The sequence below is a fragment of the Dermacentor silvarum genome, chromosome 8, assembly GCF_013339745.2.
Source record: "Dermacentor silvarum isolate Dsil-2018 chromosome 8, BIME_Dsil_1.4, whole genome shotgun sequence".
In the NCBI taxonomy this organism is placed as follows: Eukaryota; Metazoa; Arthropoda; class Arachnida; order Ixodida; family Ixodidae; genus Dermacentor; species Dermacentor silvarum.
The window spans coordinates 142,307,232-142,335,111 of NC_051161.1; the positions used below are offsets into that span (position 1 = coordinate 142,307,232).

At 46.8% G+C, this 27,880-nt stretch overlaps 2 protein-coding genes across 5 annotated transcripts in view; one reads left to right on the forward strand and one right to left on the reverse strand.

Moving 5' to 3' along the window:
• LOC119461742 (NADH dehydrogenase [ubiquinone] 1 alpha subcomplex assembly factor 4) overlaps positions 1–8,028 on the reverse strand; it is a 158,528-nt gene extending 150,500 nt beyond the window's left edge. Inside the window, exons 1-3 of one of the 4 annotated variants that reach the window (XR_007468270.1) lie at positions 7,778–8,028; positions 7,109–7,194; positions 3,221–4,348 (exon numbers count right to left, since the gene is read on the reverse strand). Coding sequence is in view for 1 of the 4 variants with exons in the window: in XM_037723118.2 (XP_037579046.1) it covers positions 3,920–4,348; positions 7,109–7,194; positions 7,778–7,928 (666 nt within the window). In the remaining 3 variants the exon portion in view is untranslated. Of the gene's footprint in view, positions 1–2,674; positions 4,349–7,108; positions 7,195–7,777 lie in introns of those variants that run through there. The other 3 variants (XR_007468271.1, XR_007468269.1, XM_037723118.2) reach the window with 3 other exon arrangements.
• A 352-nt stretch (positions 8,029–8,380) lies between these two features.
• The window catches only part of LOC119462460 (intraflagellar transport protein 88 homolog), a 66,893-nt gene continuing 47,393 nt past the window's right edge, over positions 8,381–27,880 (forward strand). The window contains exons 1-3 of the mRNA XM_049672989.1: positions 8,381–8,476; positions 8,557–8,619; positions 19,040–19,084. Of these exons, the coding sequence (XP_049528946.1) occupies positions 8,381–8,476; positions 8,557–8,619; positions 19,040–19,084 (204 nt within the window). The remainder of the gene's footprint in view (positions 8,477–8,556; positions 8,620–19,039; positions 19,085–27,880) is intronic.

Consider the following 27,880-nt stretch of genomic DNA (forward strand, 5'->3'; position numbering starts at 1 on the left):
TATAATGAAATGAGCGGATATATTGCGATAGCAATTATATGGACACTCCAAGCGAACTTCTGCCGTGGTCGTGGATGTTGTTGTTAGGTTCCGTATAAAGTTCAAACACGGTAAAATCGTCGCCGCGTGCCGGCGATACGCTGCATGTGCAAGTGAAAGCTTGCGAGGGTCAGCCGACACTTGCTGCTCAATCTCGCGCGCGCGAGGGAAAAGGCGGGGCGGAAGCGCGCTGCTTCTGTCGCGCGTCAGGCACGGGGGGGGGGGGGAGGGTTCGTCTCGCTCCGGCGGCGGCTGCGTGGGTGTCGTATCTCGAAATCGACCTGTGACGTGGAAAAAGTGCGCGCCCGCGCGGGCCTCCTCTTAAAAGCGATTTGCGACGTGAACAATGTTCAACTAGAGCCGGTAACTTTGTATGCGCTGTGTTTTCGACGTTTAGTTCGCTTTGAAGTGAGAGTCGGCACGAAGGTCAATTCGCTCGCGGCCATAGCTGCGCCTCCTTACTCCAGGGTTCTGACAGCGAGTTTCCGTGGTCATCGAGCGAGATGCGTTCATGTTTACCTGTGCGCACTTGACACTGTGCTTGTCTATTTAGTTAGTATGCGAATGTTTACAAGTTTATACAGCCCATTAAACTACTATCCTTGCTTCGAATAGCTCTTTACTAATTTGCTATCGCAATCGAAGCTTCGCCTTTCGGGCGAAACTGCGACATTTTCTTTAATACGCCAGGGAATATGTATGCGCTGGAGCACTGATGGAAGACATATCCAAATCATGACCGGCAAATTTTGCCATGACTTCCACTGAGTGAAGACGCTTAATACCGTGTGATTTGCTACATCTTCGCTGGTCATCTGCCTTCAGAGGGTGGAATGGCTCCTCATTTTCTTCCTGCTTCCCTCTTAAACGTACACGTACAGGCTCCTTATATAAACAGGCAGAGCGGAAGAGGGACTAGCCAAGTTAGCACAGAGTAACAGACACGCACGCTCGCATACATAGAGAAAAAGCAAAGAGGCAGTGATAGATACCGCTTTGTTCTCTCTTTTGTGTTTGTTTTGGCTTTAAGTGGTTGACTAAGTATACGGACAGTCAATCTCTCCCTCTATTTCCCGCTCTCTTGGCTCAATCCGACCGAAGGGGAGCTTAGCGAGCATGGGCGGCAAGCATGCACACGTCTTATGTCAATGACAGAGAGATCGACAGAGAGAGGGGCTGTTGGGGCTGACGTCAATGTTTATGTCACCATGAATAAATTGAAACGAAAACTTTAGTCGTGCTAGTTTTTCTCTACTTTGCAGTGTTAATAAACCAACTCTGTTTAATAATTCAGTCAATGAATCTGTTAAGTTGTACTTATTAAAACGGAACCTTATTAACTTCCTCTGCACCCCTTCCATTCTTGCAATGAGTTCCTTTGTGTACGGAAACCAAAAAATATTGGCATGCTCCAGCACTGTTCAAACAAGCATTTTGTAGGCCAGAAAATTTTATCTGGGGGCGCAAGACGAAGGTGTCTTCTCAGAAAGAAGAATCGCTTCAGTGCTCAGCATGTACATTGATTTCCACTTAAGGTTATTTTGTAAACATGGCTTTCCCATCAGAGAGCGTATCTTAAAGTTACACCTAAATATTTACGCTGAAATGCACAAGTGAGAGGCATGTCATTAATAATGTAAGTAAACTCAGATGTCCGTTTCTTTCTTACTGTTAGCGTTACAGATTTTTGAGCATTTAGAGTCATCTGCCACTCCTGACACCAAGAAAAGGCAGAATTTTGTATATGGTGATTATCACTGTGATTAATTTCGCGGTACGAAATACAATAGTCAGCGAATAGACGGATGTTACCATGTAATCTGGAAGGCAAATCTCTTATGTATATTAAAAATAAAACTGGGTCCAAAACACTGCCTTGGCGCACTCCCAATGCAACAGGTGCTAAATTGGAAGCTTCGTTATTAATATACACGAATTGCGAGCGGTATAGATCGGCACAGTGACTCATGAGTGCACTCACTCACACTCGCACTCATTTCAAAGGGGTAAGTGTGAGAGTGCCAGTGAGTGTGAGTGGAAGTGAGTGCCAGTGAGTGTGAGTGCAGGTGAGTGTCTGTGAGTGTGAGTGGAGGCGAGTGCGAGTGAGCGCCAGTGAGTGTGAGTGCCTGTGAGTGTGAGTGGAGGCGAGTGAGCGCCAGTGAGTGTGAGTGGAAGTGAGTGCCAGTGAGGAGTGCAGGTGAGTGTCTGCGAGTGTGAGTGGAGGCGAGTGCGAGTGAGCGCCAGTGAGTGTGAGTGGAAGTGAGTGCCAGTGAGTGTTGAGTGCAGGTGAGTGTCTGTGAGTGTGAGTGGAGGCGAGTGCGAGTGAGCGCCAGTGAGTGCGAGTGGAAGCGAGTGCTGCGAGTTTGAGTGGAGGTGAGTGAACGTGAGTGAGTGCGGGGCCTGGAAAAAATTACGGTAAGTGAGTGTGAGTATTCTCGCAAACTGCCGACCTATGGTGGAATCTTTGTAGATATTTGCCAAGATACTTACGTATGCCTCTGGTACACCTTGATTACGCAATGCCTCTGTGACTGTTGGTATCTCTGCTGGATCAAATGCCTTTTCATAATCTACGAAAGCCATATAGAGAGGTTGATTGTAGTCCCCAGATTCACACCCTATTGACACATAAATGACCAGTGGGTGCAATTTTATTTCACTGTAAATGCGGCTTTTGTAGGGGAGCTGATATTGTTTGTTTGCCCCATTTAATATACTTCAATGTGGTCACCTGTTTTTCTTGTGCTCTTACCCAGTTCCAGTTAGTGTACAAGTGATATGCAAGAGTGCTACGAGCTTTTTTTTTTTACAAGCCTAGAAGTCAGCATGAAGAGTATTCACACTTGGTATATACTAGTAGTACAAAGTACTGCCTAACATTGTCACCGCTAAGGTTTGGCTCATGTTGACAGCATGAAGGGCACTAGCCCTTACTCAAATGGCCAAACAACTTTGGTAATCAATACAGCTAGTTGGGTACGTTGGTTGAGCATTACGAGCATGTAAATGCTGTTGACAGACACGGGAGAAAAAAAGGATAATACACTCGTATCACATACTTTCAACTGGTTTATTTGGAACGCTGTCATCAAATATGTATGCACATACAATATGACTGAATCATGTGGCATCCAAAAAGCAAAGCTCCTTTATATGAATGTCATGGATGCTACCTTGATACCCCCCCCCATCGTCCTTTTTATTCCAATATCATCTTTGGATAATAAGCCTTGCCCATTGATTGCAACTGCAAGCTAGCACAGTACAGCTATCAAATTGGGCAGTGCAGGTGCACTTTTTGCACATGCAGATGAACCAGTTGAAAGTATGCGCTATGTCTGTCTCGTCCCTTCGATGGTTTATGTTTCTTGAAGTGCATTTACCCGCTCGTAACTTTGCTGCGTGGTGCCACAGAATGTTTGACAGCTGCAGATGTGCCTGTCAAGAACAAAGAGTACAAACACGTTCTTGAGGCCAGCCAGTTGCCAGATCAGAAGATTTCGCTATTCTTTGTAGCGCTGGACTTAGTGGGCCACATCTGCTGGCTACCATCAACTACAATGGTTGACAATAGTTACCAAGTTCTAGCTATCTACAACATTTCCAGTGCACAGATGCGGAGACAGGACCCTCGATACATCTTCCAGCTTAGAAGCATTCTTTCATTATCATTCAATTTGCACTGCTCGTCACCTTAGCGGTTCTGTTAGTTCTTGTGCCGGTCTTGGATGTTCACATTTCACAAGCCTGGCCTGCCGATTCTACAGTTGTTGCATTGTTCACATTCTGCACGTTCCACTCGCGCCTCCCCTTGCCACACCATTCGTATGCACACACATTCACCATGTCCTACATTCAACTTCTGTTTCAGCTCCACCTATCACTTCTTAGTGCCAGGTGTCCTACTGTCTTGTGCACCAACTGTCTGTTCACTTTCTTTCACAATCTTCTCCTCATCCTTGCTGTCCGCTGGGTCTTGCTTAGTCGGAAGTAGCGCGTCTTTCATGGTGTCGATGGCGGTCAGGTCGCCGAGCTTGGCAGGCTGCACTGAGTGCATGCGGAAGACGCTGAAGTAGCGCAGCACATTGTGCACATCCTTTTCGTCGAGGCTGTACTGCGCAGCCAAAGCCACGGGAGTGAATGTGTCCGGGTCATTCTTCACGTCGGCCAGCAGCTGCGTAGCCTGACGCAGCGTCAGTCGTCCCCGTGGAACCACGCTCGGCTCGAAGAAGCCGTACTTGTGCTGCTGCGGCACTGCTCGGCTCTGCGGCAGTGGCCGACCCGACCCGGGTGGCGCACTTTGTTGCACCTGACCAGAGAAGAAGAAATAAAACATAACAGAAAGAGAACGAATATGGGTGAAGATTGTGACAAGGCAGAGCCAATATTCCCGGGAGATCACTGCTAAGGATACTTTCACTTTCGAGAGATTTTCCTTGACCAGCGCCAGATGCACTGATCTCTATGGGTGACAGCTTTCCTGAAAGTGTGCCAAAAATGCCGTCGCCCATACATGCTGATGTATCTGGCACTGATCATGCAAAATCCCACGAAAGTGAAAGTATCCCTAAAATTTATCGCCATAGAACAGCGCCAGTCGATGTTCATGTTCTCAGAACCACAAATGGCAAAAGTGACACAAGGGACGAGGCACTTGTCCAGCCTCGTCTGTGGCAGTTTCTGTACCTTGCGATGCTAAAAGCATGAACACCAATCTAGAACCCAAACTAGCTGAGGTTAAAGGGACGACAAAGTGAAAAAGAATTACGGCTGTATTAGTTAATTACCACTCTACAAATCCAAAAGACCACTCGTATCATGAGAAAAGGCTCCGTAATTCAGAAAAGATGCAAGAACAAAAGACTCACGGCGCTGCCGCCTTGTAAGTTCCCGCACTAGCTTGCCATGATGTCATGAATTTTGACTGCATCTGGTTGGGTCCAGTTAACTTCTTATTGGTAAAGATTGAATACAGAGGTCAACACACTTGTCTAGAACGCACTTCTGAGGGCCAAAGAAGCCACTAAACCTTAAGCCGATCAGCAGCTCGCGAGAAATCAATGAAAACTGTAAATGTAGTCAGGCAACCTCACATACAGCCACTTTCGTGCCACATGTCACTTTCACATTTGCCAGTGCAGTCCTGAGAACATGGTTCGCGCATTCTGGAGAAGTGTGTTGATCTCTGTACATTGTACTCTAGAGGAGGCAAAGACTGAACTTAACAAGTTTCAAGAACTTATTACACCACAACAGCACAAATGCGAAATTTAAATTTATGACATTAAACCTAGGGTTGCTAACTCTCCAGCGGATGAAGTTAGGACGGAGGTGGGGGTTAACCCTGTCAGTGTCAGGAGCCGCCCATCTGTATTTACAACAAAGTTCTAAAATTTTTTCTAGTTCTACCATATCGCGATTTATAACAAGAAAAGTGCAGTAGTTGCCTGGCTAACATGGCTACCAGTGCAGATAGAGCTACTGTGCATGGTTAGAGTCTACAAAAGAACTAGCACCTTAACAAAAAGCAATACTGCTTTTACGACAATGAAAAGATGACAAAAGAGAACAATGTGCAACCAAGCTTTAAGGCTTTATAAAAGGGAAATCTTGTTGACAGTTATTCAGTGGAAAGAAGAAAAAGTTGGGACATTTGGCCGTCCCAAATGAGTCAAGTACAAACTTTAGACATTTACTCAAAAGTCGGGAATGTCCCACTAAACACAGGGCAGTTGCAACCCTAGTTACACCCTATTTGCAACCCTAGACGTATAGGCATTCTGTTTGCATTGGTGCAAATTAAAAAAAAGAAAAGAAACGTAGCTTTGACGTCATTTTCTCTACTAATAATTAACCTATACAGTGAACTCAACAAAAAATAGTTTTGAAGAAATGGTTTACCAGTCTGAAGTGATTGAATGTTTTCCTTAGGTAAAAGACGTGAACTAAGGAAAGTTATTCAAGACGGCTAACAAGAATTCTATAACAATAACAGAATGAGCACCAAGGAAACGGAAATGCACTCAAGGTCAGCAAAGAGAGAGGTGCAGTGACAGCTGGGTTCAAAAATTTGCAGCCGCGAGATAGTCGGCTGATGTGAGACAGGTAATTTGTAGGGATGTGCTATTACATGAAACTTCTAATACTAATTAAATAGTATTTGCGATTCAGTTCAATGATTCACTGTTCGAAGTTGTCCAATATTCATTTATGCTTGAATATAAGGGATAGCAACACTTACAGGGAGAAAGACGCGTCTTTCTTGGACCACACATGCACATCCTTCTTGGACCACATATTCATGTGGTCCCGAAGGATTCTGCGACAGGGTAGGCACAGCAGATGCATGTAGGTGCCCGTTGCCGAGCAAACGCATGGAGTAGCTATCTACTGATCAATAATTTCCAGTCATTCAATAAAGATGCCTTGCCTGTAGACAGTTTAGCAATTTACTTTCACGATTTGTGCAAAGCAATTTACTGCTCGGTCAAACTTGCCACAACTTCATCGTTTAAAATGACGTGTGGTAGTGTAGCATAAACTTTGCTCCTTCAATGGTCACAGCACTTTGTGTACATCTGGTGATTTGCGTTTGCGGTGTTTCAATATTGGAAGGTTTCATTCTTCAAATTTTCTATTTAATTAGATCAGAAGATTTCGTTATTTGGAAACGCCTAGTAATTCGAGATTGCTACAACAAGAGACCCTTGTAGTGGGCGTAAATACACCGTTGCTGACGATAACATAAAAATTATGACCAACGCCAGGCTCAAGGGCTATTAGCATTACTGTTGCTAATGTGTGTCGAAGAAAGGGGAATACAGTGTAGGTCAGCCGAGAACTTATAGACGGTGCGGTGAAATTACGAAATTTGCTTGCATGGGATGAAGTCAGCTGGCGGAAATCAGCTGGCGCACATTGGAGATCGCTAGAAGAGGACTTCGTTTTGCAGTGGACACATAATCGGCAGACGATGAACGATCTTTTTAGCAAGGCTATTTGTAGCACGATGACACTTCCGAGCAAACATGTCACTGTGAGAAGGAATGACCGGCAAAAGGAATCATACCTGCGAGTCCCGATCTGACGAGACCACCTTCACGCTTTTCAAACGCTCCAAAAGGTCCTCCCGTTTTTCTAGCACCTTGCTCGCGTCTGTGGGAATCAAAACAAGGACACATTATGCGACATGCAGACAAACTTAAAAAAAAAAATTACGCGTACCACTGCTTCGTTCTTGCTCGATTTTCGCAGCGTGATCGCGCTTCTCTTTTAATATTTACCCGCCCCCTTCGAACAAAAGCACATTTTCATGAAAGAAACAGGCAAAAATATTATGCCATGTGTTCGGCGAAGAATGCAGTCCAAAACATGCAATTTTTCTGCGGAGCTTGATTGAGAACAATGCAGCCGTAAGCTCTAAAATTATGGCTTTAAAAATACGTTGGTGTAGAAGTGCAGGTCACTGTGCAGAACTAATTCCAAGTGACGGAAAAGTGTCTTTCGTTTAGTCACGCTCATTCATTCAATGGCAGCGAGAAAGCGATATACACCGTGCGAAATGCATAAATTCGCGCAAAGCTCGTAGTTCATTTGAAGGTCAACGTCACAAAAAAGCAGTCAGGACTCAAGAAAGCCACGACGACTTAACTAAATTAAGCTCTCCTTCCTGGATCTGCGGCCTAGAAACACAAGGGTAGCGTAACGCGACCATCATCACGGTGAAATAGGTTCCTACCGGTAAGCGCCGTCTCCGGTTCGTGCTTGGCGTCGCTCGGATGGCGAGGCGCCGCCTTGGGTTTTCCGACGGTGATAACCTTGTCTACGCGGTTTTCGATATTAAAATCCCTGATGGGCTTGCTAACGAAGGCCGCCAGCCGGTTTCCCATGATAAATACCTAAAACGAGCAAGATAAGCTGCTCGTTGATCTGAGTCTATGCAACCACATGGCATTCATTGCAGACTGCAACAAAAAGCCAAAGCCATGCCTATCTGGATTGAATCGGATTGATGCGGCCTGAAAAAAAAAAAACAATTGCGTAGTATGGCTGTGATGACGTCATCTACCTTCGACAACCACAGACCTTGATATTTGACACATTTAGAACTTCGTCGCCTTATTATGAAGTTCGAAACAACTCTACCGTTTACATCTCTGGTACTCACACGCCATCGAGTTTCTACTTGGCCGTCGCTAAGCAAGGAGGCTAGGCAGCGTCGCTAGGCAACGCCAAGCAACAACACATGCAGCAGACGTTCCTCAGGATTGTCGCGCATTTCTGAGCGTTCTGCGGTCTCGGTCATCATTTCTGCAGTAGGCGCGAATTAACCGACACAGAGATGGCTGTTACCATGGAAAGAGTGCATTTGGTGCCGTCGGACGACGATGACCTATATTCAGGCTACAACGAGTTCGATCCTTCTTTAGACATTGACGTAAGTTCGACGCAGTCACGTTCACAGCAGCTCATAATGTTACCTATATTTAATTTTTTGTTTGTTCCATTCGTTTTCAGGGCCTTACGCGAGACGAAGGGATCCAGAATGGTGCTAGAACCAGCTACGGTCGAAGACCTCCGGTAAGATGTCACTGGAATGACCATGTGGACGCATGCCGATACCTTGGCATCACGCTAGATTCCTAAGCCATTGCACTTTAAGGAGCATATCAGTAACGTCAGCAAGAAACTAACACATCCATGCTTTGTGCTCAATCAGGCACGTCAGCACTTTCCTCTAAGTACACTGAGAATGTTATACTTTGCAATTTTTCATTGTCATCTTACATACGTACTGTGTAGAATCATGGGGATATACGTATTCTTCGTATCTAGCACCACTCATCACTTTGCAAAAACGTGCCCTGCACATTTTAACCTTTTCAAACTGCAGAGACCATACTGCACCACTGTTTCACGAACTACAGGTTATGCCCTTTATCCCTTATGCCCTTATGTTGAAAAAAAAAAAAGGGAGAACACCGATCCGGTTTGATTTTTTATTTATTGGTCACTTATATGATTATGATTATTTCTGTTGACTGTTATTTTCATGTAATCTATCTTTCATTTTATTTTATTATTTTCATGTAACCCATCTTTTATGCATGTAAAAGTTCAAACATTATATTCATGTTTTATTACTGGCGCCTGGGTGCTTTGATTTTGTGTACTTATTGCATGGGCCCGAACTAGCAAATTGCTAAGGGCCCAGATGCTTTTGTCACCCGTTTTTGTATGCATCTCTCGCAAAATAAATTGAATTGAATTGATGTCACTGCGGCTGTGGCATGCCTATGTGCAGGGAAATGCATATGTCGCTTAACATGTTCGAAAAATGATTTTGCGCTTACCGCTGCACTGTTATTGTCCAAATTTCGCAGAAATATGGCATTTTGGAGTCTACGTCGTTCAGTGTAACATTTAGCATGGTTAATTGCTCGGTTTTTAAGAAAGAACAAAAATTAACCGATGATTACGATACTCCCAATGTGAAATTTTAGCGTGTACGTGTTTTTATTTCGCGATATATTGCCTGGCGCGGACAGTCTGTCTTTTGCGGCACGTTCCAAGCCGAGCTAATTGTGGCGCGACCGCCTTGCTAATCGAGAGATCGCGAGAGGCAGCATGTGGCTGACACGTGGGCGCGATTCACAGCAGCTGCGCCGCAGACAGACCTCTGCTCATGCAGTGCTTTGGTAAACAGACGACGCGTAGAGCACGTAGAGTGCCTAGGGTGCCTCGATGCCCAGCGCCGCCGTACAGGGTGGAGACAACCCCGCTGGCGCCGCCATATTATGTCACACGAGCTGAGACTCAGCTACGCTTGCGTTAATAAAGTGTTACTCGCGGCGCGCTTCCAAGTGCTTTGCCTTGATGAGGATTTTTTTATCGGTGTCCCATCTGCATATCTTTATAACCAATAGCCATTAACTCGTCGAAGGTCGAAGACGTAAATGTATGGCGCCGGGAACATGCCCCAAGTTGCCTAATTCAATCACATTTAATATGCCGCGTGTATGTTTAAAATACGCACTATTTTTTTTTTTTTGCGCTTCGATGCTTGGTATATAAGGTTTGCGACCCCCTGTGTGTGGAAGTTTTTCTTTTTCGCTGTTGTATTTTGGTTTACACGTCACGCCTCCTTTACCGTAGCCAGCCACTCGCGCACGGCGGTTAGTTTCCCTTGCGTTGCGCGTGCTCTTCGAGTTCGTTGCAATTATTTGACGATATCTACGCGCAATTTAGCTTTTTTGTGCCCACAAAACTGTGCTGACAGGATTAAGCTGGTGTAAAAATAACTGCGATGTGAAAATAAGGTTTAGTTAGTGCTGTAGAGAAAAATGTAACGTAACTTGTCTGTGTCAATCTTGCGTAGTACACACAAGAAATCAAACGATGCACAAAATACATTTACTTATAATGTCTAGTACAATCAATCATGAAAGAGATATGTACATGAAAAATTATATGTACTGTGTGGCGCCTGAAGGTTATGTTGAAAGACGAGATAAAAAAATTAATTCGCAAGATAGGCTCGACACACAATTCCGGATAGTGAGAGTTTTTTTTTTTATTTATTCATTACATGGGGGGGGGGGGGGTTCAAGTGAGTACATCAACCTTATTACACACAATATAAATCGAAAACAAGAATGCAAACAAGAAAACGCAACCGCGGGCAATATTAATCAAGATATCCAGCCAGAATACATACATCAGCTACCATCGAATACGTCGCATCAGCCAAACACATCGATGGCGAGTACAGAACATTTCATAAACAACCATTAGAACACTGATAACTACATTGAAAAAATAAACAACACTGCATACATATATCACGTACAAAAACCGTAAATGAAACTAAGACAGTCAAATACAGATTAGCAATGTTTTTCACTTCGAAAATATAGTCCATGATGATGTAGGGCTGTTGACTTTAACAGACGGCGCCCATCCTGTCGATTTCCCTCGTACTGGTCCTCTTCAAAGTGTTTCTAAGTACAAGTAAAACAACAAAAGTGATTATTAATATGAAAAGTTGCCTTGTAAATACAGAGAACCCATTACAGTGCTTAAAAATAAATTTTAGCAGAAGCAATGCTGTATTACCTCGCTTCACACGTTTCGAAGAAATGCACAGGCTACAACAGACACCATGACAGAAAGCGCCGAAACATTTTGGTCCCATGATGCCCCTTAACTCTACTACACCTGGGCATACCGTGCACAGGCATTTAAAAACCGTCACAGTACCCACTACGATCGGTAATGAGCACAAATGATCATAGGCTTACGAGCACCACGCTACAAATATATTCGTCTAAAAAATCAGCTATATAACGTAACAACCTGAGATCCGCAAGATATCTGCTGAGAATAGAGAAAATCACAATGCTTCGCTTACCACGTACACAACAGCCGCTCTCCCCAGACGAAGCACTGCGTTCTTTAGTCCCAAATAACCAGTACCGAAAAAAGAAAAAAAAAAAAAGGAACAAGAGACACACACGATGTGTGCTTCCCGTGAAAAAGGAAAATAGGTGGCTTACGTGACGATTCGTAGCTAATGTAAGACTATTTCGCGGCTAAGCATCTTCGTCAGTCCTTAAAATAAGGGTACAGACTGCGCCCATCAAAACGAAAAAAGCCATTGCGACGCGCGCTCGCAAACCATATGCTCAGACAGCATCGGTGCAGTGCTTACGTTCGTGAGCGAACGTAGGTACGTGAGCGAGGATCAGAGAATACTTTCTTATTTAAATGAAAAACACGGTGCGGTAGTCTAAACATTCTTGACACTTACCTCGCAAATGCAGGAGTTATCCGTTGCCTTCCAGTGATCGCGCTTTACTTGGGCTTCCCATCTCTTCCGTCGCTCTGGGTCCCGGGGGAAGCGAAAACAACGCAGTCCTTTACGCGTCGATCCGGCGCACTTGGGAACACAACAGCCTGTCATGTCGACACGATGCACTTGATAGCTTGTCAGTCATGCGGCTGAACACTGTCTAGCAAGTAGAAGCGTGCGCGAAGCATCCGCGCGCACTGTGCCTCGAACTCAGCACCGGCACCAAGCAATCGCAACGGCTCGCTGTGACACAATATGGCGTCGCAGCGAGAAAGCGGCGGCGCGGGGCCGGTCAAAGGTTGGCACCACCCTGAACGGCGGCGCTGGCATCGAGGCACCCTAAGAGTGCCTCGATGCGCGCGCCCCCGGGGGCGAACGGAGCAGAGGCGAGCGAACGAATCGAGGCACCCTAACGACGCGCGCTACTTAGGCGCCATCTCGTAGCCATCGTCTATCTTGCACGGCACTACACTTTTCTTCTCACGCTTTTGCCATACCCTCCTCCTTCGCTTTCCTCCTCACGCTCTCTTCGCTCTCGCCTTTCATCGCCCGCTGCGCTCCGCGTTCACCCTCATCTTTCGCTGTGCTCGTTCGCTCGGTTACGTGGCACGACGCCGACGCTCGCCACAGGAACAGGCGCCTAAGAGCTGCGTTCTGAAATGCAAGAGGGCTTTCATTTATGGGGATGCGAGCTGCTGCCGCGACAGCGCAAGTATAAACTTGTGTCGCCGCCTCCCGGCAACTGCCGAAAGCAGCCGTTCAAGGAGGGATGCCGCGTGTTGCCCGCTGTTCAGGAACGCGCGGCAACCCTCCCTGAATGGCTGCTTTCTGCAGCTACCAGACGGCGGCGACACCAGTTTATAATTTCGTCGTCGCGGCAGCAGCTTCCATCCCCATAAACCACGGCAATTTTGTATGTTTTTAAAGAACCAGGCAATAGGTGACCCGTAAAACTAGCAATCGCAGGGAATTGTGGGGCGCGCCGTCTGCTAGCAGCTTTCGGTTAGACGGATGACGCGGCGGCATGCCCGGCGCACGTGTTTTTCTACGCGGTTTCACCTGTCAGTCGTGTGAAGCTCTCCGTCCGCTTTGTCGACCAGCAATGTCGTACCATCCTTGCAGCTGATTTCTAAGTTTCAGTTCACTCTGGGAGCGACGATGGCGAGCCATGAAATGTACGGATACGCTTTCATTCATAAACCAACTCTGGTTTTCATTTCGGCAGCCTTTTTTTTTTTTGTTTTTGCCAGGTTTAGCTCTACGCTGCTTGGACGCATCGTCACTGACTGCTCTGCCTGTGGGTCAGTCAGACAAATGAAAAAAGCTACCTTTATCCGATAATTTATCAAGCGTATAGAAGCATTACTTAGAAAATCGGGTGCTGAGGCGATGGCTATAGTAGCCTGGCAAATACTGCCCTGTGATCGTCGATGCAACCGATATCGTCAGTATAACGGCGCAGCTAGCGTAATTAGAAAATAAAGTGCCGAAAATGTTTGAAAACTGTGCGCTATCAACGGCATTTCTTGGTCGAAACTCGTGATTCATTTCAAGTGGTACGTAGTTAAATGTTTTCGATTTTTTTGTCAACAAGATTTATTTTATTTATTTATTTGTCAGATACTGCCGGCTGCCTTTTGGAAGCCATGGCAGGAGTGGGTACATTGATTTCATAAAGAATAAATATGCACAAGAATCATTCAAGTCAACAAGATTGATAACAACAATAGTATTGTATGAAAATACTCAAAAAGCATCTATGGCTAAATGACAACTAGAGGCGAGCACAAGAAAGAAAAGAAAAAAAGTACAGAATCTTTATTACTGCACTTAACTCGTACTCTCACGAAATGGTAGTTTTTTTTTTCCTCCCCTTCCCCCTTTTCAGCGACAATACCGCGGCACAATAGCGCTGAAAGAAAAACACCACAACGTTTATCTGTAGGCATAAGCCATTACGCGGAAGAGATATTTCAGGATGAAGATAACAAACAAGACTCCGGATGTTAATTGAAATCATCTAAAGCAAACATACGGGAAAGGTAAACAAACAATGGCTGTTCAAAAACTGATATATCGGTGCAGCGTTAAATTTACGGAACCTTTCCGCAAACGCAAGCAATCTGGATAGGTAACAGAAGTGTCTAGGGAGTGGGAAATATTGGCTTGCTTACGATGCAGGCTCTATGCAAGGGAAAAAAAAGAAATACTACAATCATGATCACTGTCAATAAATATTACAAGTAAGGTTGTATGGCAGATGTGAAGGCATCGGCTGATGATGAACCAACTACGTCACATGGAAGCGCGTTTCATTCGGCTATGGTTCGAGGAAAGAAGGAAAAACGATAAGCGTTTGTTTTCACTCGTGGCATCGTTTTGCTGTGTTTCCATCTCGTTGGCCTCGCGCTATTATACTGCATGTAACTGATGAATTCCATCTTTGTTCTACCATTTGCAATATTAAAGAGCATTTGCAGTCGGTGTAGTTTCCTGCGTGATTCTAAAGTAGGAAGACCGCTTAATTGCCTAAGGTTAGTAACCGAAACATGCCTGCCATAAGCGTTGAAGATGAATCTTAGCGCTTTTTTCTGGACACGTTCAATGCAATTTATATCAGCTTTGGTGTGCGGATCCCAAACGACGTCTGCGTATTCCAATAACGGTCTAACTAATGTCGTGTATGCCACAGGCTTAGTTTTGGAAGTGTAATGTGTTAGACGATTCCTTAGCATGTAAAGTTTCTTCAAAGCCAATGAAACTACGTATTCCACATGACTGTTCCAGGTTAGCGTAGAGTTTATGTATAATCCTAAATATTTAAATTGGTCTACCGCAATTAGTGGAACATCGTTGATGCTATAGGTTCGGACGAGCGCACACTTTTTGCGTGTAACTCTCATCTGAACACATTTGGAAACGTTTAGTCGCATTTGCCAGATTAAGCACCAGTTGTTAATTGCAGTAAGGAAGTTGTTTAGTATTTCTTGGTCTTCTTCTGACTCAATTTGCATATACACAACACAATCGTCGGCAAATAAACGACAGCGCACTGGAGAGTTAATTTGTAAATCGTTGATATAAATTAAGAAAAGTAGTGGCCCGAGCACCGATCCCTGGGGAACGCCTGAGAGAACGGATACTAATTCTGAGTTCGAGTTGCCTATATGAACAAATTGCTTGCGCTGTGTAAGGTACGTGTCGAGCCACTGTACAATTTGATGGTTGTCTAGAATGCATCGAACCTTGAAGATTAAATGGGCGTGCGACACGCGGTCGAAAGCTTTCTCAAAGTCAAGGAAAATCATATCAACTTGTCCACCCTTGTCTAGTATTACCATTAGATCATTTGTGGTGTGAATGAGTTGTGTCGTAGTTGGTAAGCCGCGCCGAAACCCATGCTGAGTGCTTGAAAAAAAAGTTGTTGTCCTCTAAGAAGGAAGAAAGGTGATTGAAAACGAAGTGCTCTAAGACTTTCCTGCAACTGCACAGCAGTGAGACCGGTCTATAGTTGATTACTTTGAGTTTGTCACCCGATTTATAAATTGGCACCACTTTCGCTGTTTTCCATTCCAAAGGTATTTCCGCTTTCCTTAAGCTTTCTTTGAAAATTATATGCAGATACTTCGCACACCATTCAGCATATCTACGCAGAAATACGTTTGGTATGCCATCCGGACCAATAGCTTTCTTGGTGTCTAATTCAAGTAGAGCCGAAAAAATGCCCCTTTCGTTTATGTCTAAATCCGGGATAGCAAAACTCGTTTTCTGAAAAGATGTAGGCTGAGTTGTGGCGCTAAGAAACACAGATGAAAAGTAGTGATTGAATGCATTGGCTATACGGTTGCTATCATTCGTGATTGCGTCGTCAAGTTTCAATTTGCTAATAGTATCGTTTTTCCTCGTAAGGTACGCAACCAGAACTTTTTCGGGTCGTTGATTTGAAAGTTGTGCATTTTGACATTAAAAAAGTTGAACTTTGACAGCTTTATTTTTGTGCGCAATTCCTCGCGCAGCAGCTGCAGTGAAATCGCACCTCGGTTAGTGGCCGTGCGTGATAGGCGTTTGACACGGCGTTTTAATTGTATTATCTCACGCGAGATCCAAGGATTCTGACGGTTGCGTTTTTTTCTGTTTGTCTAGTGGGAACATATTTGCTAATGCATTTATTCACAGTATTCCGGAAATGGATCCACAAGTCATCTATTGTCGAACTTCCGGAAGCATGCTTATGCTCAAAAATTTCGAAGTCTTGTTCCAGAAGGTCAAGTATACTCTCGTCTTGAGCACAATTAAAGTCGGGAAACGTTTTAATTACTTTTTCGCTTTTAGATCGCAAGACCCGCATATGGCCAGTAAAAAAGACAATGTCGTGATCTGATATTCCAGGGAAATACGACATATCATAGCTTAAGTCAATAATTTTTTCTGAAAAAAAAAAGGGCCAGGAAGTGTGCTAGAAGTAGCTGTTACTCGTGTGGGCTGATCCACAAGCTGCTTCAGGCTTGTGGATCAGGAAGTTCAGGCTGATCCACAAGATGGGGAAATGGCCGTATCGCCGACATATTACGGCTGCGCATTACCTCCATCTGTGTTCAAGGAACTAAGGTGGGCTAATTGGTTACGAGTATTATATATGTATCTCGCTGTGACCCGTTTAAATTTGCGTCGTAAAACCATGTTTCATAATACCTATATATATGCATGCGAGTACTGTAATAGTTATTGTTGTTTGAGTCAATGACAGAGAAAGAAATATCTTGGGGAATCATTCCGTGTAGGCCCTTACACAGCTCATCGCCGCCTGATAAGTGGCACTGTACGTTAATTTTCTTTTTGTTCACGAATGGCTCAGTTTTGGAAGTGGCAGCCACGCCTGTGATGCTTGTGCACAGCTGACTCAGCAAGGGATGCTGCAAGGCAGTAGTTACATGAGTTTACCTTTATATAACGCTTGAATTTGGGCAGCCAACGGCTGAACAGCCGACCACGGTTTTGCTAGGCGCCTGCAACCGGGTAATCTTCGTGTGTGACAAAGCCGGAATGCAAGCGCATCAATAGGCTTCAATGGCGAAGCGGTCGCGTTGGCTGCGCTTCCTCGAACCGGAAACAGCGAGCAGACGGTGCATCCCAGAATCCCTCGATCTTTTACGGGTCACTATATTAACTGTGCCAAGTGCTACACTGAACGAGGTATAGACTTCAACGTGCTATCTTTCTGCGAAATTTGAGCATGAGCAGTGCAGCGGTAACCACAAAAACGTTTTTCGAACATTTTAAGCGATATATGCGGGTCCCTGCACGTACAGTTCTCCTTTCGACTTTATTGGGGAGTTTTAAGTTTTGCGTACGCGAACGGGTATGGGTACAAAGGGTCATTTGCGTGCTACAAATAAAGCGCCACGCCCGGCGTGCGTTCTTTTGCACTCCTTTGGGGCTCTTTTGTCAGCCCGGCGGTTTGCGTCCCCTAACTTTGCGTATACGCAAACTCGAAAACTTCCTATTAGAAATTTAATTTCGTTCGCTTTCTGTTTGCATTTATTTGCAACGTCCTGGTAGATATTCGTTGTCGTTCCCATATTATTCTTGTCTTTCTACGCCTTTGACACCATGTGTGCTTTCCACAACATACAGGGTGGTGCACATTAACGCGATAGCGTTAAGGGCCCCGTGTCGCAGAAAATCCGGTGTCGGCGTCGGCGCCGTTGTCCATTAAATAAAATTTCCGGATATATTTAGGTATATGTATATGCCGTACGCCTTGACATATTACATGCGGTATATGCGGGTTATATTGCCACACCATTATATCACTAAAATTGCTCATACCTTGTCTTGCATTCTTGAAAAAGTTATTGCTTGGAATATTGAGAATCATAGCCCACAAACAAATGTCATGTAACAAAACGCCGACAGTGCATACCTTTTATGTTAAATTTTCCCAGACTGAAATAATGATAGTGCGAAACAGTCGCATAAAGCTGGAAATGGTGTAATTTTTATGGCGTGGCTGTGCACTACCTCGGGGATCGGCCCACACAAGAGGCCACGTTTCTACCAAGAAGGTCGTCTTCGTGCAATTGCGTTCGCTGCGAGCGTTTCCCGGTAAACATTACGGTTACATAAGCTGCAGTTGTCGGGAAGCGTGAGAAGAAGTCAGGGATCTTTGAATGCTATCGCGTTCCACTCTTAGCGCTCACCGCTGCACTGTTCTTACCGAAAATTTGCAGAAGGATCGCATGGTTGGAGTCCACGTGTTCAGTGTAACATTTGCCACAGTTTACTGCCTGCTTTTTAAGACAAAAGTACAAAGTTGCCTTCACTTATGGGGATGCGAGCTGCTGCCGCGAGTGGCGCAAGCATAAGCCTCTGTCGCTGTCTTCCGGCGGCTGATCAGGGGGGTTTGCCGCGCGTTGTCCGCTCCTGGAACAAACCCGAAAAGTATAGCAATATTAGTGACCTGTAACTGTTCTGTTTTCATCAAGTTTTTATTTCTAACTTTTTATGTAGTTTCACTAAATGTTCCTGCTGGTGGCTTTTCCTTTCATATTACAAAAAATGCCACGTAATTTACACTCTTGTGGCAGTTACTTTTACTGCCCTCATGACTGCAGCTTTCAAGAAATACGAAAGATTGAAATGCTGGGATGTGGTTGTAACAGTGGCAAGAAACAGCTGGCGACAAGACACATCCAAGTACCAGCTCTACCAGTATATGTAGCCATGCTCTGAGTGGCATGCAGGTATGATGGTAGGCCCAGAGAGCAACTATAGCATTTTGAAAAATTTAAGACTAATTGGCTCGTGCGTATGAAATCGAAGTTCCTACATTTACATGCATGGGTGGTGAGGCTGCACAGAAGAGTTAATTGAGGATACTAACAAAAAAAATGAACGAAAATCATTTCTCCCCAGTATTGATGACAACATTCGTCCTGTACATACCATATAGGAACAAACTGTGTGAAAAAAAGATCTGCTTTTTAGCATAAACAAAATAAGGTTATTTTTTATGAAGAATCAAAGAAAGGCTTTTTTAAAATTAAAAAAATTGGTCCTTTGTTTATTTTTTTCACATTTAATTTTTGCGATGTTTTACTCGACACAAACTGTCGCGTACAAATAATTTCTTTCCTTTTCTTCTTTCAGACCAGTTCCGGTTTTCACGCTGGCATGCCGAGCACTAGTACTGGCGTAAGTACAAACACTGCATCTAAGTACAACTGCTGCCCTTTCGGTATTTAAGCAGACCTTGGCCTACCCGCTTTCTCCATTTTATTGCGATAGCAATTATATGGGCACTTGTGGTGTCGCGGCCTACGGGCCGATGAAGAAGAAATCCAACCAGCGGTAACCCAACGAATGATGCCCGTTTATTTTCTGACACCCAAATATATACATAGGAACAACAGCACCACAGACGTTCACGGTGTTTTCAGACAGGAAACCGAAACCAAAACCAACGACACAACATATCCCCCCCCCCCCCCCTTAACCTTTCAATGTTTTAGTAAGTTGTTAGTGGGTTAGTACTACACGGTACTTTGTGCATTAACAACTCGCTCTCATAACAGAAACATAGGGCAATAAAAAGAAACTGACCGGTCAACCACAGCAACTACAATTCTATATGAAACACTTGAAAACTCCATTCCCTCCCCCAAAAATTATCTGTACAAAATGTTTAAAAGATAGGCTATACGAGAAAAACAAAAATTAATAGAGTTGTCACACATAGTCGCCGTAACGTTTCGGAGGTTGTCTTGCCCGTGGCGGTTGGACGAGAACAGGAGCTAGACCCGGTTGCGGTTCAGGGGGGGCCCAGGTTGGTAGTAGCGACATCAGCAGGAAGAGGCGCACTTGCTTGTGGCTCAGGCGTGTCTACAGGGTCGAGAGCAGCACGGGGGGCCACAGGAGCAGGCAGAGACGCAGCCGCCGCTTGAAATGCCTCAGGAGCAGCTGGTAGCTCAGGGTTCCCTGGGGACGGGAACCTCGGTGTGTTCCAGGTCTCCTCTGAAAGCAGAGTACGGGGACCCGAAGGGACTTTGGCAAGCTTGGATGCATTCCAGGTCCTGCATCATCGAGGCGGAAAGAGGACTGTCCGCGCTATCCCAGCACTTTGCGGGGACTGCCAAACGAGTATTCTCCCTTGAAGGTGACGGAGGGCTTCCTCACCCGGACGGAATCACCATCTGCGATGTTGATCTTCTTTGCGGCTCGACGAACATCTTTCCGCTTCTTGCTGCTCTGTTGCTTATGCTTCACCCGATGACGCAGTTGACGGAGCTCGGTAGTTGGGTCCTTGAAGAAGGAAGGCGACGGGTGTCCAGACGTGTTCTCGGCAGCCTTCTATGCAGCAACAAAGCTGCGGCGACTCCCGTGGTCGCATGTGGTGTGCACCGGTAGATTCCAAGGTATTCGATGACCGCTGGGCGAAGTGGTCAGCAAAGCTGACCACTGTTCCAGCAATGTTGACCAATGTTCCAGCAAAGCTGTCTGCACGAAGTTCTTGAAAACACGGCTGAATCGTTCTACAAGTCAATTCGTCTCGGGGTAGTACACCGAAGAGTGCGAGATGCGAATAGCACGATCCTTCAGGAACTGGTTGAATTCTCGGGGACAAAACTGAGGGCCGTTGCCGCACACAGTCTCGTCGGGGTAGCCCTCTCGAGAAAATGCTGAGAGCAGAAAGGTCGTCACTGTGCGCGTCGACACCTCGCTGAAAAACTGTACTTCAGGCCGCTTTTAGAAGTAGTCTACGAGGGTGATAGCGAACCTGCAATCGTGCGGCGCTCTTTCCATGGGACCGACAATGTCGATGGCGACCTTCTGCCATGGACGCTCTGGCAGGGGCACAGGTTGCAGCGGAGTTACTGCAGCCTTGGCACTCTTGTCTGCAGCCTGGCAGACTGTGCAGTTGTGGATGGCAATTTCCACTTGCTTGTCCATGCCAGGCCACCAAAAACGCTCTCGTAGTCGCGCCTTGGTGCGAACTGTCCCAGGGTGGGCTTCGTGCGCGGTGGAAATGACCTGTGGGGTAAGGGAAGGAGGAACTACGAGCCGTTCTCCACGCAAAAGCAGGTCATCAACCACAGACAGTTCTTCGCGCACGGTGAAGAATGGCTGAAGTTCACTCGGGATGGACTTTTGGGGAGGCCATGATGATGCGACGTAAGCCTTGACTTGCTTCAAGGTTGCATCTTCACGCAGGAACTGCTGGAACTGTTCTTTAATGAGACAAAGTGAAGCAATGAGAGACACGACCTCTTCATTGAACCAAGCATCTTCCTGCGAAACAGACACTGGAAGACGGAACAGTGCATCCGCGACTTGATCCTCTGACCCCTTGCGGTATTCCACCACATGATTGTAGCGCAGAAGACGTCTGACCAGCGTGCGATGCGAAGGGGGCGTCTTCCTGAGCCTTGAGACGACTGAAGGGAGACCAAGGCTTGGTGGTCCGTACGAAGTGTGAAGCGCCGTCCCCAGAGGTATGTGTGCCAACGCTCGCAGGCGCAGACACATGCGAGTGCTTCTAGTTCAGCAACTGCATACTTCCTCTCTGTTGGGGAGAGTATGAGAGATGCGAAGGCGACTGTGCGTAGCTGGTATCCATCCATTTGTTGGACAACGGCGCCAAGGCCGCAGTCAGAAGCATCCGTGGAGACAATGACCGGAAGAGTGGGATGAAACATCTGAAGTACTTTGCTGGATGACAACAGGAACCTGACCTTCCGAAAACTAGCGTCGACGGCATCACTCCAGATGAAGGGTTGATTCTTGCGGAGCAGTGCGCGCATCGGATCCACGACTCCAGCAAGGCAGGGAACAAACTTCGCGTAGTACTCGACTAGGCCGAGAAATGATCGCAAACCAGCGGCATCAGTGGGGGCGGGAGTGTCCTCGATAGGATCCACTTTCTCTGGCAGCGGTGAGATGTCCTGGGAAGTGACACGGTGACCCAAGAAAGAGAATTCTTCGACGCAAAAGTTGCACTTGTGATTGAACTTGAGTCCAACTGACTTGATGCGGTGGAGAACAGCGGCCAAGTTCGTTAGGTGCTCTTGTTCGGTCTTGCCGAATACAATGGTATCGTCAATGTAGAATAGAACGCCGGAGCACCCTTTGAGAATCTGTGACATCAACTGCTGAAAGGCTGCGGGGGCAGACGCCAGACCAAAGCATACCCGCTTGAAACGGAACAGTCCGTCATGAGTCACGAATGCAGTCAAGTCTCGGCTCCCGGGATGTAGCAGAACCTGGTGGTAGGCGGATGCAAGATCCAGCTTGGAGAAGATAGTGGCACCGACGAGGCTGTTCAGGAGCTCTTCAGTGTGAGGAAGCGGAAAGCTGTCGGCGATGACTGCTTTGTTAGGTCCCCTGAGGTCAACACAGAGTCGAATGCCACCGTCCTTATTCCTTACCACGACGACGGGGGACACCCATTCCGAGGCATTAATGCGCTCGGTGACATCCAGTTCTTCCAACCAATGGAGCTCTTCCGAAACTTGAGGTCGGAGTGTCAGAGGGAGGCGCCGAATTTTCGATGCCACAGGAGGTACCGCGAGTCGGATCTTGATTCGATGAACGAAACCCTTGGCGAGACCAAGGCCTGGTGCGAAGAGGAAGCCGAAATCACTAAATAAGGTCTTCGGAAGAGGGTTTGGAGGTGAAACTTGGCGCTGGCGTGAGAGCTCGGCGCTTCGACTGTCGCTGGCATGGTCGATGTCTCGAAGCAATGCAGAGACGACTCTTCAATGTGCAGGTCCAAAGCCTTGATTGCATGAATTCCGAGAATGGATGTGCCATTCGGCACAAAGTAGAACAAGAGGTACGCCGTGCGTCCCTTGAACGTGGCTTCCGTGAACAAGCAACCATGTACGTGAATGTAGCGCTTTGAATAATCGAGAAGCTTCACTCGCAGAGCGGAAAGAAGTGACTCGTCAACAAAATACCGCTGGAAATGGTTCTCTTCCAGGATGGAAACAGACGATCCAGAGTCGACAAGAAACTTCAAGGACTTGCCGGCGACGAAAACGTCAACGAAAATGCCGGCTCGTGCAGGACCGACCACGGTAAGAACGCTTAACCTTTCAGCATCATCGGACGAGTACTGGCAGTCGACTTTATGGACGGCAACGGTGGACTGACGCTGTCGCTTGTTACAAACTGGGCGGAAGTGCCCAAGGCGACCGCAGTGAAAACAGCGCTGACCTTGTGCTGGACAGCTAGGAGGATGACGAGACACGGTGGGCGGGAACCGCAACAAAAACAGTGCGGTGGAGCCTTGTTCGAGTCGCGGGAGCGCCCACGGGAAGTAGACCGACGGGGAGACAAGCGCGGCCGCGTTGTATCCCCTGAACGCCGAACGTCTCGTGAAGTTACCTGCAGAACCTGCCCGGGAGCAAGCTCGCGAACTTGCTGAGCAGCCTGCTCCAGCTGCTGTGCCAGAAGCACGGCGCGCGAAAAGGGAAGCGATGAACCTTCTAGAAGCAGCCGTTCACGAACGTTTTGTGACGTGATGCCTTCTAAGATCTGGTCGCGGAGGGAGTCGTCAAGGGCGACGAAAGAACACGAAGCAACAAGCTCTCGTAAGGCACCGACGTACTCTTGTATGGACTCGCCTGGTTGCTGGGTGCGGCGGAGGAAGCGATGGCGTTCCACGACGACATTACTTGTCGAGGCAAAATGCTGCGTTAACGTAGCGACGGCTTGGTCGTATGACGATGGGGCAGTGGGCGACTGTTTGGCCTCATCAGAAGTTGTCGCGGTGGAAACCGGCGGGGCGGGTTCGGAGACGTGGGATGGCAGAGCGAAGAAAATACGCTGACCTTCAATTCCCAGGCTGTGTAACAGGAGGGCTTTGTGTCGCTCGGGCGGAAAGTCAGCTGCTCCGGATTCCAGAAGAAATATCTCAAACATGCGAAACCGTTGCGGCCACGGAACCGGTGGGCGGCCCTGCGCAGGCAGGAACTGTGGCGGTGGAGCGACGCCGGAAAAACTCGTGACGTGGACGGCGGCGCTATAGGGGAGATAACACCTTCAGGAAAAAAATTGAACCATCCCATCCTCGTCGCCAATGTGGTGTAGCGGCCTACACTCTTAAAAAAAGTCGTCATATTCACTAAGTAAATACTAACACGTTACTAGTCCCAAAAAGCACTACCTTCTTAGTAAGTGCAGGTAGTAAAATGACGGTTAGTACTTTTCACTACCCGCTGAAGCTAGAAAAAACCATTAACTTAGTACTAACTAAATACTACCTCGGTAGTGCAGTTACTAACGCAACTGAAATATAATTACAAACAATACAATGAGGCCTATTCGATTTATAAATGCCGCTTGCATTGTCATATGAAGTCGATGGTATTGTAAAAGCATAAGAAAGTAAAATAATAAATATACATAAAAAAGAACCGCGTTCTATCGTTATATATTAAGGCAATATTTGATGTGTAAAGGGGTGTACTGAACAGTTCAGATGGTAGCGTCTGTTCGTAATCGAAAAGGCAGGTGACGCAGAGCAGGAACAGCTGGTTGCACGAACGGCTCCCACTCGTGCTAAGCACTGGCGATCCGGCTGGCCTACTGGTTGCACTGCAGGCATTGAACAGTCGATCTGGCTGGCCTTGTCCGTGTGGTCTTCTTCTTCATTACAATTACCCCCGGTGCAAAAGCGGAGCCATCCTGGCGACTTACGACGTGGAGACGAGCGGTTCATAGAATGGTTTCAGGCGGTGAACGTGGACAATATCCCGTCCACGGCGGCGCTTGTCGGATGTCGGTGTAAGCGGCTCTATGACATAGTTGACCGGAGAGGTGCGTTCGACGATGCGGTATGGTTCATCATACTTCGAGAGAAGTTTTGTCGAAAGTCCAGGCGTGGTATAAGGCACGGATAACAAGACAAGTGTGCCGGGAGTGAAGTTCGGATTCGTAGCGTCGCCATCGCGGTTGTCTTTTTGTCGTTGTTGGCCGTCGGAGGTGAAATGACGGGCTAATTGACGGCATTCCTCGGCGTATCGGGCGACGGCTGATACGGGAGCACACTCTGACGCGTCTGGTGTATAAGGCAAAACCGTATCGATGGTATGGGAAGGATCGCGACCGTAGAAGAGGAAGTACGAGGAAAATCCCGTAGTACTTTGGGTAGCCGTATTGTATGCGTACGTGACAAATGGGAGGATGATGTCCCAGTTTGTATGCTGAGATGAAACGTACATGGGGAGCATATCACCAAGGGTTCGATTGAAACGCTCCGGTAGCCCGTTAGTTTGAGGATGGTACGCCGTAGTGGTCCGGTGAACTATGCGGCATTGAGCAAGCAGAGCTTCAACCACCTGCGACAAAAACACGCGGCCTCTATCGCTCAGCAGTTCCCGAGGCGGGCCATGACGTAGAATGAAACGATGGAGCAGAAAGGATGCAACGTCACTGGCGGTTGCTGCAGGTAGAGCGGCGGTTTCGGCATAGCCTGTAAGGTGATCAACCGCTACAATAATCCATCGTTTGCCAGCAGGTGTTAGCGGTAGCGGCTGCTGTTGGGGTAGCTCAGCGAAGGGTAGTAGAGAAAGCTGTCGTGCAACTTCCTCCCGCACGAAAGCTTGGATTTGTGTGAGCAGGGGAAGGGATCAGAGAATACTGTCACGGAAGAGAGGGTCTCGTCAGCCACTGAAGGGCGCATGGTCAAATCGCGCTGCCTCCTCAACTCGTCGTAGCTTTGGCACAAGTATATGAGCTCTGCTACGGTACGCGGACTCTTGGCGATCAACATTTGGAAGATGTCATCGGCGATGCCCTTCAAAATGTGTTTCAATTTGTCATTTTCGGGCATAGAAGCATCCACACGTTTGCATAGGTCGAGAACCTCTTCGATATAACAGGTGAATGTTTCACCGGGTTGTTGCGCTCGCTCTCGTAACCGCTGCTCGGCGCGCAACTTGTGGACGGCGGGGCGACCGAACACTTCAGCGAAACTGGTCTTGAACGCGGACCAGGACCGAAAGTCGGCTTCGTGATTTTTAAACCACAGGTGAGCCACTTCCGCAAGGTAGAAGATGACGGCATTTAACTTGGCGGTATCGTCCCAACGATTGTGCAAGCTCACCCGTCCGTAGGTAGACAACCAGTCATTGACGTCTTGCTCATCCGTACCGCTGAAAACCGCGGGATGGTGGAGCGGGAGAGCGCCAGAGCAGGCAACGGAGGGTGGCGGCGACGTCGGCTGGGGAGAGTCAGGCATGACGGAAGGCAGAGTCCGAGACCGGAGTTCGAGGGTGTAAATGTTCCTAAGTACCCAGCACCTCCACCAATTGTAAAGGGAAGACGGAACTGAACTACCATCTACCACCATCGCTACCATCTGAACTGAACATCAGATGGTAGCGTCTGTTCGTAATCGAAAAGGCAGGTGACGCAGAGCAGGAACAGCTGGTTGCACGAACGGCTCCCACTCGTGCTAAGCACTGGCGATCCGGCTGGCCTACTGGTTGCACTGCAGGCATTGAACAGTCGATCTGGCTGGCCTTGTCCGTGTGCTCTTCTTCATTACAGATGGTATAACATACATATACGTAATGTTTACCAAGAATGTACTATATATCTCCAACAAGCAACGACAAGCAATGACACACATACAGAACAGCCAAGGTGCTAGGCAACACTCACTGAAAGAGCAGCTTCACAAGTATTTATAGGTCTAGTTTGAGGGAGCACATGTGGCACCGGTGAGCGCCTATGTATTTGGCTAACTAATCAAAGCTTTGTGCACAAATGTCTAAAGCCTACTGTCTGTACATATGTTTGATCGACGACGCATATGACTGTTAGTCCAACATAATCAACAACACTACAGTTTATCTCAATTTTGCATAAGACTGTTACAATCACAGCATAATAGGCCAGGGCCAGACGAGTTAGTAGTTGCTTAGTAGTTACTTAGTAAAAACTACTAAGAAGGCATTTCTGGCTAGTAAAGGCAACACTTACTAGCTTTACTAACCGCTGGCTAGTACAGAACAAGTGAGAAGGTAGTAAAATACACAGTTACCTAGTAAAAACGTGCATTTACTACCTATTTACTAAGTTTATTTTTAAGAGTGTACGGGCCGACGAAGAAGAAATCCAACCAGCCTTAACCCAACGAATGATGCCCGTTTATTTTCTGACACCCAAATAGGGGAGAGTCGGGAGGTTTGGGACAGTTGGAGGAATGGGACAACTCGTGTATCTCTCCTACAGTTATTTCTGGGGCACTCGCGAAATAGTCACTAGATGGCGCTAACATACCGGCAGCCTGGCTGTAATGGTGGACGTCTCGGGCGCGTGCAGCTTTCTGTGACAGGAAATCGTCTTTTTCACGTGCCAAAAGTAAGTTTCTGCTATCTGAGTATCTGATATCTCAGACTGAAACTGCTTTTTAGTCGCTAGTACCAATTTGTCTCCCAAAACACGCATCATCGTCGTACTTTTTGCAAGAACAACTCTAGGCCTAACGCTCGAACTTTTGCCGTTGAACGTTGTTTACCTTGGGCAATGTACCTAGGGAGGAGTGGGATAGTTGAGGTGCGGGTGGAACGGGACTTTGTCACAGTCCTCCCCACAGTAAACTTCGTGCTGTGAGCAGTAATGAAGCTTCAAGGTTGAGCCTAATTAGCCCAGCAAGCAGTTATTTTTATTTATTTCACATGATAAGCTTTTAAATATTCGGTGCCATGAAGATCAGATTAGATAACACATAGGCAGACTACATACAATTCACGTTAACAAGGCCTGTACTAAGAGGACGTTATAAATATTGATATTGCTCCGTTACAAAGCTTTAGTTACCTTCACGTTGTCGAGCGGCACGGGATAAGCGCGAACAGTCGGCTACAGCAGGATTGCTGTGAACTGCGTTCAGTAAATTAGGTGAGACAAAGTTGAGCGTGGGTCGCGCGCGTGAACATTTGCATTTGCAAGTTATTGCTCATTTCAATTTTCAGGAAGATG